The sequence below is a fragment of the Lycium barbarum genome, chromosome 10, assembly GCF_019175385.1.
Source record: "Lycium barbarum isolate Lr01 chromosome 10, ASM1917538v2, whole genome shotgun sequence".
Taxonomy (NCBI): domain Eukaryota; kingdom Viridiplantae; phylum Streptophyta; class Magnoliopsida; order Solanales; family Solanaceae; genus Lycium; species Lycium barbarum.
The window spans coordinates 109,839,266-109,851,346 of NC_083346.1; the positions used below are offsets into that span (position 1 = coordinate 109,839,266).

The 12,081-nt window shown below is 36.5% G+C and overlaps 1 protein-coding gene across 2 annotated transcripts; it reads right to left on the reverse strand.

Moving 5' to 3' along the window:
- Positions 1-3,840: 3,840 nt before the first annotated feature.
- LOC132614334 (protein BCCIP homolog) lies at positions 3,841-11,322 on the reverse strand. Of its 2 annotated transcripts, none has more exons than XM_060328757.1 (9): positions 11,168-11,322; positions 7,363-7,547; positions 7,162-7,232; positions 6,852-7,076; positions 5,778-5,987; positions 5,575-5,640; positions 5,396-5,479; positions 5,257-5,313; positions 3,841-4,144 (listed from the first exon to the last, which is right to left on the reverse strand). In XM_060328757.1, the coding sequence occupies exons 2-9, from the start codon at positions 7,520-7,522 to the stop codon at positions 4,046-4,048; spliced, it is 972 nt and encodes a 323-aa protein (XP_060184740.1). In that variant the 5' UTR covers positions 7,523-7,547; positions 11,168-11,322; the 3' UTR covers positions 3,841-4,045. The 2 variants fall into 2 exon arrangements, with proteins under 2 accessions (XP_060184740.1, XP_060184739.1); XM_060328756.1 differs by having other exon boundaries at positions 7,363-7,540; positions 11,168-11,310.
- Positions 11,323-12,081: the final 759 nt, after the last annotated feature.

The following is a 12,081-nucleotide window of genomic DNA, read 5'->3' on the forward strand; positions in this document are numbered from 1 at the left end:
CTTTACTTTGTCCTTTCCATTCACTCAGAGAGAATCAAGATTGGCTTAGTCGGATCTTGCCAGGCAATGGGTGTCTTAACGTACTAAGTAAGGTGGTTTTTTCTAAAGCAGCATCGAATAGGAATGATCATTATCAGGGGATACAGATATGCCATGCTAGGATGAGCTAGGCTTTCAACAGCATAAGCCACCTCCCAAGCGGCTTCCCTCTAGTGCCTTTGACTGGCCGAACAAATTAGCCCCCTGATTGAATCAGAGAAGGCACGCCTCATCATGCAATACTTATTGAATACAAAGAACAAAATGCATTTCGACCCCATCGTAGTTCTCAATCATTTCGTGGCACGAGATTGATTCTATGATGATAGAAAGAGAGAGGATAGAGGGTCACGCTTACAAGAAGCCTTTTCTGTATAGTCCTATTGGAGGGCAATACAATACTCTAACGATTCCGACCACGAAAAAAGATCTTTCACTTCACCATAGCAGGCACCTCGCTAACCTTCTCGTCCAGTTAACTTGTTCGTTCTGGAAACACGTCTTCCTATTCCATCTGAACTCAAGGGCCACCTCTGAGAGTGAGACATTGTATTGTGTCTGGATTTCCAATTGGTGCTAAACAGAAAGGTTCCAAACCTCTGAAAGGCGAGGCAGAGGCTTCACAATAGCTCCCCCTTTTCTTTTCCAATTCCTTCTTTTCGTTCTACTTAGGTGGAGCAATCACCCAGGAGCTGGCCGCTTTGACTTTGATTAGCCAATCGAGTGCGGACGTTACTGCTCATACAGCTCCCAGCCAGCAAGCAGTTATCCCCCTCTAACATAATTAGAATGCAGGCTGACCGCTGAGCCCACTCTGGCAAGTTATTTCCGCTCTACCATTAATTGTTGCTATTTCCGCATCCCTGTCCGGTGGTGCCCGAATCAACCTATGAACAATGGTCTGTCTCGTCTAGTTGGTCTCCTTCTTGGCATCAAGAGTCGTCAGTACTGAAAAGGCCCTGGCATTACCTTCGAACAATCTAGGAGGACAGCTCGCCGAGCCTATGGTGGACGTCGGTTGGGTTGTCGACGATTACGACTAGGAGATTCTGTCTGTCGGAGGTTCGAGAATCTATGAAAGGACATTTTGTGCTTTTCACCTTTCCACCAAACCAGAACGAGAGCCAATCAAGATCATTTGGCGAGGTTCAGCCCTCAGCGTGGGGATCTTTCTAGAAATAAAAACCCGTTTCCAGGACGTCACGCCCACGCGTCTCCTAGCCTATCGAAGCTCCTCCCAACCCCTCGCGATTGCAGTAATGTTTTCCAAACTGAGTAACCATAGCTGTATTGAAAAAAAAAAAAAACAAGTGTTCTATGCTTTCATTTTCCACATCACACATAACAGACTTCTCATGTTTCCTTCCCCAATACGCTAACCTATCGTTCGTGTTGATTTTGTCCAATATCACCAGCTGCAAAGTGAATAAAAGTTTTGGACACCAGCCATCATTGCAAATAATTAGTTTCCTCCATCCCACTTTTAGGAACTCTCCTCGTATCATGTTATAGAGTTGTTTGATGGAAAGCTGATCCTATCTAAGAAGATCATCATATGACTACCCAGCCTTCTTAACAATAGCTTTAGCCTTCATGATCTTACTCACTACCCATGACGCTTGTTTTTGATAGACCTCCCACAGATATTGTCCCTTAATGTAGTAATTATGGATCTATTGAATTCATAATCAATCTTTCTTTTGGCATACATTCCAATAGTGTTTACATATGGCAGCTTGGTTCTAAATTTCTAGTTGCATAACATTAAATTCTCCAGCAGCCTTGAGGAAACAGGCTCTTTCCCAAGCTAATAATGCCTTCTTGTTTATCTCATTTCCTCCTGTCCGGAGGTATCTGCTACAAAGACCTTCGACTTGCTTAATGATTTTCTTTGGGCGAATGAAAATTTGATACCAAAAAAATTGTAAATTGAAAACAAGATGCTCTTAATTAATTGCAACCTGCATATGATAGAAACCTAGATGTCTATATAGTTATTCTTCCCACCATCCTTTCCAGCAGAGGCTAACATTGCAAAACAGACAGCCTTTTGGAGCTGAGAGGCACACCCAAATATCTTACTGTTGATCCTCAATGGATAAAGATTTAAAATAACTCAAAGGCAAGTTATTTTGAACATGAAATAAATTCATTTATCAAAATAAAGACTATAAATCAAACTAGAAAGTAAAAGCAAAGAATTGGGTTACTATAAAGATGAACACCTATATTACGAACCAAGAGTGCAAAGATTTTATATAAAAATATACATATACATATACATATGTGTGCGCGCGCGCGCAGTTATAATTTCTTAAATAAGTATTTATCAGTGTTTAAAAGGCGTTTTTGGGGCGAGCCCTGGGGTGGGGCGTACCAAAAATGCCCCGGGGCGATGGGTCGGGGCGAAAGTCTCCAAAGGCGTACGCCCAGCAATTCAGGGCGTACGCCCGGGCATTTGGGGCGAGTTTTTTTTTGTTGGGGCGTGTTGGGGCGTAAGCCCAGAAAACTTCTTCAAACTAAAACGAAATTTGTTAAATAAGTCCTTAATATAATGCCCAAATTCTCAAAAGTCAACATATAATTACTCAAATGTTTTAAAAAGGAACTGGAACATTAAATTTAAAAGTCAAGACCTTTTTTTATTGCTAGAATGCCTAATATATATTCTTTTTCAATTATTTATCTTGTCTTCTACTATCTCAAAAAAGTAACGAGTAGTCACTTGTACTTGTAAGTAGCATATAATAGATTGTTCTAATTAGTTTTTTTGTGGGGGTGGAGCATATATATATATATATATATATATATATATAACACTTATTTATAGTTTTCTTCAATTTTTTACGCTATTTCACCTATTTAAAAGTATTTATTGTAATTATATCATTTTATAAAATACTAAAAATTAAAACCCCATGGGGCTTACGCCTCACTGAGGCAGACGTAAAACGCCCCGCCTTACACCCTCACCTTTTAAAACACTGGTATTTACATAGACAACTTGGTTAGATTTTTTGGCTATTATTTGCTTGAAATCAAAATTAAATCAAATTTTATCGATTTTTAAAATTAAAAACCAACATGCCAAACAAAAAAAGTGTCGATTTTTTTCTGTTGATTTGATTTTCGTTTTTTCGTAAACATCTTAATGTTCACGTGTCTGTCTGCTTTAGTTTTATCGAAACTAAAATCGTAACATAAAATTTATATAAACTCGATTCATGCTTGTTATATGGACATCATTTTGATGGTCAATATGTGTTTATTAACAATCGAATAAATTGACAAACATATAATCTATTGAAATATTTTTATGATTTTTATAACACATGATTATTTCTTAATCTAGCAATGATCTTCCGTTCATACATGTTTTCAACATTAACAAAATTTTAATAATTAAACAAAAAAATAATATGAAACTCAAATTGATATGCTCTATTTATTTAATTTTAGCAATTACCTATCAAACACTATCTAGAAGGTATAAAAGATATAACACTACCGGATTTTAATTACTATCTGATCCATTAAAATCTAATTAAAAATGTTTAGCAAATACTACAAAGCACCTTCCTCTTCTCATTTCAGATAGTTCGATAAGAATTAACTTGTCCCTTCTAAACCAAGCAGAGGATTAATTCATTTAAAATGATTTTAGAGAACTTATATCAGCGGGCAATCTACCAACACCTTCGTTAAAATAGACCTCTTATATGGATTCATTATCGATGCTAACACATACTACTAGACCAAGAAATGATATCGAGAATTTAACAGTTGCGGAAGAATGAGACTGAAAAAATGTACACGAAAAGATTAAGATTGTAACAAGTTAACTTGATTTAGAAACTCCATGAAGTAGATTTACTAAATACTTTCAATCTATCTGCCAAAAATGCAGATTACTACTTCATGTCCAGTTACAGGCATGTAGTAGTAACCCATACAGCCTCCAACGACACGTCTAATTGAAACTGATTAGGTAGAATTTCTCATCAAATCATGACTCGTCTATTAAAGAGTGCAGTTTTTTCCGAAAGGTAGGGATTTGGCTCGCGTGTACTGCCATTACCAAGCCAGTCAGCCGGTAATCTTTCATCTGCAACGTTAGGAGAGGAATAAGTGTTTCATTCATGAACAGTAATCAGATAGCAAGTAATAAAGGAAACTAATCACAAGAACAATAACATTAAAATAGCACAAAAGGGCATCTTTTTTTAGTGCAATACTGTTTAAGACCTCCTGGCTGAATATTGAAGCCCATTTTATTTCCTTGCCAGTCTCAAGTGAAGGAAAATTCCTTTGATCACAAACTCTTTTAAGTGTATACAACTGGTGTGATTTACTCCCTTTTTGTCTTTGGAACATTGATCAACCAAAATAACAACCATCAGAACAATTTTCACAAAAATAATTCGGGCTTCTGGTGTTCTGGTAAAAACTACTGAGTTCAAAACTCTTGCTACTAATGATATTAGTTATAGCCCTCATATTGACATAAACATTCACCGGATCCCTCCTACGAAGGGCCTTTTAAAGTTAAAAACCTAAAGGTAATAAACGCATAGGAGGCTCAATCAGAAACCAGAAGGGAGATTGGGTCCTTGGTCACTATGGAAGCTTGGCACAACCAAATCATATCCATGCAAAGTTTTCTGCTCTATACAATGGCCTTAAAATTGCTGAAGCTCAAGGCCTTAATCCTTGAGAAATAGAAAGACTGCACAGATATCATTGAAATGCTTAATAATCCTAACTATCACAATTCTGTACCTCTCCTAAAATGTTAGCTATCTAAATATGTGATACTCCAATAAAAATTATTAGTGGTAACCAAAACGCCAACATGTCGGACATGGTCTCTCAATAAATAACTACCGAGTGCATTTCTAGGGTTCTGGGCTATGGACTTTGAGCACTGATATGGCAGATTATTACTGTTTTAGAAATGCAAACTATCGTTCTTATGCAGTTGGCCCTTCAATTTATCTTAGCCACCATCCCAGTTGATGACACTAGTTTTTCTACCCTTTTAAAAAAAAAAAATAAGAACTGATACTAGAAAGTGACATATTTCATTGGTGTATTCTTTTGTATTTTCTCCAATATACAGAAATGAACAAGTTGCAGGAAATCAACACATATAGACTATAAATATAAACCACCACGAAAAACACATAAAAGCTTTGATATTATGAGAAAAGCACTTGCCTCGTCAGTCCTAACCAGCTGTGTATGCAAAGGAAAACTGAAGGACCAAGAGCTTAACTGAAGAAGCATGTAAACGAAGAGTCAGAGACATTGCAGCAAAAAGGCAAGAAAATAAAAAATAAAAAATAAATGCTAGTACTTCGTGAAGTATTTCGTCTTCTGCCTTGATGTACACAATAGTTTGATCACCACTTGGTCCATTTTGCCTGTCCGCATTCTTGTGCTATAAGAAAATCCATAAAGCAGCAGAGAATTCAATGTCTACTAGACTGTAATAAAACCATACTCAAATACCAAAAGGATACTCATAACCAATACCTTGTAGATTTTACTGATTACTAGGTAAGACTTGAAGCAGAAAGATTTCCGGAGCTCCTCTGTAGGCTTAAAAAAACATAAGAATAAAAAAAACATAAGAATAAAAAAAGTTCCACTACACCACGGAAAAGCTAACAGAAGAAAACAATATGGAGATGTGAAAACAATTCATAAAGCTCATCCATCTAATATTCTCATCTAACCTCATCTTCGGTAGCCCAAGACACTTCATCGAAAAGTGCATCATAAAGGGGTGGCAAAAGCTGGGGAGGAAGATTAACAACACGTTGAGATACCAAGAGACCAACATCCTTGGCTTGGTTTCCGAGAAATAAGCTCAATTTAGAGAATACATCCTTCTGGTGGCATGCTTTAAGCAGGTACTCTTTAAGGTTAGCCATGCACTCCAGATCCTATTTTTAGACAATCATAGCCAGACAAACAGTGAATCTGCAAGAACTCAAGGAGTACGACACTAACAATGTCAAGAGCTCCTGTACAGAGCTATGATCATTTAGCACTGGAAAACAAACGGGAACTCAGATGCATCTCCAGACATGGATGGCAAATTTGACATCACAGGCTGGGTGGCGGGGTGACAAAAACCTTTTTTTTTAAAAGAATAAAAATTAGTACGTGTTTGGACATGAGTTTTAAATAATTGATTTCGGTAGTGATTGATTTGAAGTTGAGATTTCAAAAGTTGTACTTCTTATAAACATGAACACCCACAATTTGTGAAAACTATCAACACTTCCCCTACTCTTACACAATCTTACCAAATGTGCAAAACAGTTCATAAACAAGGTATCAGAATATCCTAAGGCGCCGCATTAACAAATCGCATATCCCCATATTCGTTTTATAAATAATTCCTTGTGATTAGATTCTATTACAAACTTTCAGATGAACATAATTTTACAAAGATCTACCAGTCCAATAAATCAACAACAGTAGTAACTACCCATTTTTAAATACAATCCTCCCACATGGTATTGACAATCTCTTCACATCAAGCATGAGTCTTTTCTTGCAAAATTTACAATGATGGGTCTTTGTTTGCAAAATATAAACTTACGGGTCATAATTTACATTTAATAAAATTGAAACCACAACTTGTAATTTAAAATTCCACTTCTTAGAGAGTTTGGGATTTCAAATCGTGATTTGAAATTGAAGTTGAAGTTTTGTTCACATTTCATAAACAAACAAATTGCATGGCCAAACAGCCCTTAGTGTAACTTGGATGTAGGACATTTAAAGTGTTAGTTTCTTACCTTATATCTCCCCAAGTTAAGAGCCGTGACAATGGAGTAAATACCATCATCTTCATCATTCTCTATTTTAACAACAGTTCCCACTGTGGGTTGACCCAGTATTACATCCACGAAACCACTTAAATCCCATTGCTTATCATCAAGATAGGTCTGCAGCAGGACTTTCACGCCATGAAAATCACTAGGTTTTGGATCAAAGAATTCAAAATCTGCTTGAACAGTGCCCTTTCAGAACCAAAGGATAAACTGTAAGTGTACTGACATCACATGTGAATAATCATTTACCAGCAATGAGTGCTGGATGTCTTACATCAAACTCTTCATCATCTGAAGAACTGGAATCTTCTCTCTTGTCTGTTAGTCCGTGATTTACCATTTTACCTAGAAGGAAACATTTAGATTATAACCATCAAACCAGAAAATGAAATGGACCACAGTGCTCGTAATTATTTTTCATGAGATAAGACCTACATAATATACGCCAATGTAACAATTTAATTAAATACTTCACCTGAAGAGCTAGGTTGATCATTTCCTGGAAATCTGGCGTTCTGAACCTTGTGTGTAACTTTGTTATTTGATGCAATCCGTGCCATTGAACGAGCAAAAGGGGAGAAACTCAAAGGTGGACACCGTGCTGGTCTGCAATGTCTTCCCGGCTTTCGGGGCATTATACCAATTATGTTAACCTGAAATCTGAATGCATAAGTTTGTAATTTTTAATGGTGTATAAAATAATGTTGAGAAGCAGCCCCGGAAAGTAGAGCATATTTTACAGCGCTTAAATATTCAACGGAAAACATAGATGATTCCTTTAAGTTTCAACGATTCAATAGATGGAACATTAAATGGACATTTTTTTGTTTGGATAAGATAGAGATTTTATTAAATGGTACCAAGATGGTACAGGAAAAGAAACAAAAAACAACATAAAACAAAAAGCAACCTACTACACTCTTCTTCCTAGCATATCCAAGAAATCCATATACTGATTCAAACTATCTAATAAGCTACTTTTACACCAGAAGTACAAATTTTGTAAAACATCTATCCTTAATTCTAGAAATATGAGTTCTCTGCCCTTCATAGCAAGCTTTGTTCCTCTCCAACCATATTGTCCATTAGATGCACAATGGAATAGTTCTCCATTTCTGCTTTATGTTACACTGTATTAAGTATTTTTTGGTTGGCAGCTCTATCACAAGCAAGAGCAGCTTCCTGAGCAGTGGCAAAGGTGCCAAGCCAATGCCTTTCTTTCACCGTGGCGTCACGGATTTCCACCACGTAATGGCCCATGGCCGCTGCCTCACGTGAAGGAACCGCTCCGTCTCCACCTGCTTACACCGGACCCGCTTCTCGCTCGGCTGGCATGTGGCTGTGTTACGTTGTAACCAAGAATAGCCTGTTGGTGTCTGGACTGGTTCGAACATGCCAAATGGTAATTGGTTATTATTATGAGTATCTGATGATATTGCCATAATGGTGTGGAAGAAGAAGACAACCTTTTTGATTTTTTTGATGAGACAAATAGCAAAGTTGAGAATGAATAGATAGCCATAGGAGGAGGAGGTAGCTCTTTCTAAAGAGCCTTGGAATGATTATGGGGAGAGGGGAAAAGGGCAGTGTGCATGTAATTTACTGTTTTAAGATTTTGATCCTTTTCCTTTCTAAAAACTAAGGGTGGGCGTTCGGTTTTTCTGTTTCGGTTTTTTGAAAGTGGACACCAAACACTGAACTGAATTAGTTCGGTTCGGTTTCGGTTTTTCCTAATTCGGTTCTTTTTGGCATGGGCCTGAAATGGGCTATTTTCTGCTTGTAAAATGGACTTTCTTTTTAATTAAAAAATGAGCTATTTTATGTTTTTTTTTTTAAATTCAAAATGGGCTATTTCAATTCATCGGAATTCAATTTTCACATGAACTTATAAGAGATCTAAACAAAATCTATGAAACTGAGCCGAGCAATTCAACAAAATTGTCGAGCTTATCAGAAAATGCAAGAATGTGGCCAACCACCAAATGATATAGTGTATGAACTTGCTAGCATGAAGTTCATCAATAGAAGCTAAAAAAGGTCCATAAACACTAGCAGGCAGCAGCAGCAGCCATAAACAAGCAGTAGCAGCAAAACATGAAAACAAGGTACAATCACAAAACAAAACCAGTATCTTAAAGCATTAAACTTCAAACAAAATCAGTCCACAGACAAAACCAGCAACACAGTCCATAAACAAAAACCAGTCCATAAACAAAACCAGTAGCTTAAACAAAACCAGTCCATAAACAAACAGCAAATCAGTAGTAGCATAAAAACACTAGTAGAGTATAGACGATTAAGAAGCCATATCCGAAAACTGAGAAATTATAAGGAGAAAAAGAAATTACCTTAATTAAGAAATTAAGAAGTGAGGAAGAAAGTGAACTCCGACCGCCGCTAATGCCTGAGTAAGCCTAGGTCGCCGAAAGTGATATTAGGTTTGTGAGGAGTCGGACAGAGGAGAGGAAGTGAGGAAATGAAGTTAGGGCTTAGGTTAGGTGAAATGAAATTAGGGTGGGTCTATAGGGATGGGCTTGGATAAATTAATTTGGGCCTGAGAGAGTGGAGTGGACTGAGTGATCTGAGTTTTTAATGAAAAAATTGTATTCATGTGGTAAATCTTCGGTTTAACCGAAATACCGAAGAACCGGTGATCCGGAACCGAACATCAGATTTGTTATTAACCCAAAAAAAAAAAAAAAGTTGTACCTAAACACTGAAAAACCGAAACCGGAAAACCGAATAAATTCGGTTCGGTCCGGTTTTTCAGTTTTCGGTGTTTATGCCCACCCCTACTTCAAAAGACTTGGGAACTAATTGTCTGCAAAAGGAAGTATTATCTTGAGTTTCATTGCCCTCTTTTTTTTCTGTTATCTTCATTGAAATCGTTCTATTAATTACGATTTTTTTTTTTTTTGAGAACAGTCAACATATCTATTATCAACAAAGAATATACACCAAAGGTGTACTTTCAGTAGTAATTACAAGTAGCAGTTAGAGAAAGCAAAACCTACCACCTATAGCCCTATAAACAATCTAGAATACTAGTTATATCCTCTGCCTCTTGGGGGAATTCATGAATACACCAAAAATAGAAAAACACAAGACAATTCATCTTCAATTTCTGGAAGGTGATACTTTTATCTTTAAAACATCTTTGATTCCTCTCTTGTCTTCAAATGTCAATACCTTCACATCTCTGAAAACTCTATGGCTACAGGACTCGGAGGAAAAAGTAAAAAAGAAAATAAAAGCAACAAGAGAAGAAATAGAGGTCTTCACTTAAATCCTATGATGTTCGAACTCTTCAAAAATGTTGTCGCGTGCGCCTCGGATCCTCCAGAAGTAGTGCAGTTTTGAAGGATCTGACACGGGTGCGTCAGCATTTTTGAGAAGCCTGATCAACATAGCTTAAATCCTATTTATCTCACTCCTCTCTGGTATCGACCATTCTCTCCAAATAGTTGCACCCAAACAACTAACTAAACCATTACGTGCTAGGTATAGGTCCTATTTCTGTTTGTCTTTCTTGCCCATCCTATTAGTAGCGAAGACAGAATTTCATACAAAATATAAAAAATTAAACATACGAAAAAGCCAAGGGAATTCAACGTCTACCTTATATACATAAAAAATAATTTTGACCCTGTATATACAGTGTAATATTTCGACAAATGGGGTCCAGATGGACCCCCTTGTGATACACTATCTCCACCCATTCATCCTATATCACCCCATCACATTAACTGGATTGTCACTCGTAAATAAACCATAAAATTCATCTTTTTCAGCAGGTTTTATTGTGTCCCATAACACAAGAATTGCACAAAGATATGCTAGGGCTTCAAAGATGAGGCACGTAAGTTAAAGTAGCAAATTTTTACACGTCATCCGTAAATGAAGAACTTTATGATGACAAATTCCACTGTTCTAAGTACAAGCAGCATTATTTAGCACAATAAGATAGAGGGTACATATTTTATTTGTTGAGCTGAAAATCCATACAGAAAAAGACCAAGAAAGTTTCATCACCAAATGCAATAATACCCAGTGATGCAAAATCAAAGTTCAGCTAAAATCACAAACAAACCCCAACACTTAATTCTCAATTCTTGGCTTTCAAAAAATAAATAAAATTTTCAGCAACAAATGTAAATGAAGTAAAAATAAAAGCAATAACAACTACTACCACTACTACTATCCGTAGTCTAAGGAGAAGCAGAAGTGCTAAAATCCAACGCAAAAAAGAAGTAAAGATTAAAGTAGAAGAGAACACATACCAGAAAGAGAGTTGAGTTCTAACACAGGGCTTACAGCGGCCAGGTTTTCGCTTTTTTTGCTGGAGTTGCTGGAGGTTTTAAGAGTCCTCAACTTTGAAAACTAACCAATTTTAGTCCCTTCATTTCTACTTAGTACGCTTTTGCCCGTGAAAATCAAATACGACTATTTTTCACCCTTTTGGGGAAGGGAAAAGGGTCAAATGACTAACTTTATTTTCCTAAGCTAAAGTAATCAAATATACTCTCTCTTACTCAAAATACATAAATATAGTCTCAATGGATGGAAAATCCCAAATTAATTAAAATTATCTATTTAACTAAAAAAAATACGCATGCAAAAAGAAAAAGAAAAAATACTCAAAACTGAATATAAACCTCGAAATTGAATATTTAACATTAGAGTCCTCCAAAAAGCCCCATTCTACAAGAATTAAAAAGGGGTTGAAGGATCATATGGATACATCAAAACCCATAAAGGAATTCAGAAAATTTTCCATAACGAGAATTATTACCTATGGCAAGATGGAGAAAAAATTAAAGGGAAAAACACATAATTAGGACTTGTAATAGAGATAGCTGCTTGTGCGTAGTACTGTGAGCTTGTGACAGTGACAAAAAAATAAAAATAAAGAAAAAGAAGACTTTTTTTTTGTTTGTTATTTTAGTTTTATTTTTCACATTATCATAGAGACAAATTGAGTAGAAGCGTAGAGAGACGGATTGAAGAGAGGTTGTGTTTTGACTGAAGAACTAAGTCGCGCAGAGGGGTATATTAGGGTGGGTAGAAATAATTTTGTGAGTCGGATCGGATCTAAGTTAGGCATGGATTTTTTTCTATTTAAATGGGTAATTTTGGCTAATAGAGGATTATATTTGATTACTTTGGCTGCAAAGTTAGCCAATAACTAAAGTAG

What these genes read in the sequence shown, in the direction of transcription:
- LOC132614334 (XM_060328757.1), bottom strand. Translation starts at nt 7,522, where the DNA reads ATGCCCCGAAAGCCGGGAAGACATTGCAGACCAGCACGGTGTCCACCT. An exon ending in TTAACTTGGGGAGATATAAG is followed by an intron (nt 5,988 to 6,851) that starts GTAAGAAACTAA and finishes GTCTAAAAATAG; the next exon opens with GATCTGGAGTGCATGGCTAA. An exon ending in TAATCAGTAAAATCTACAAG is followed by an intron (nt 5,480 to 5,574) that starts GTATTGGTTATG and finishes ATTTTCTTATAG; the next exon opens with CACAAGAATGCGGACAGGCA.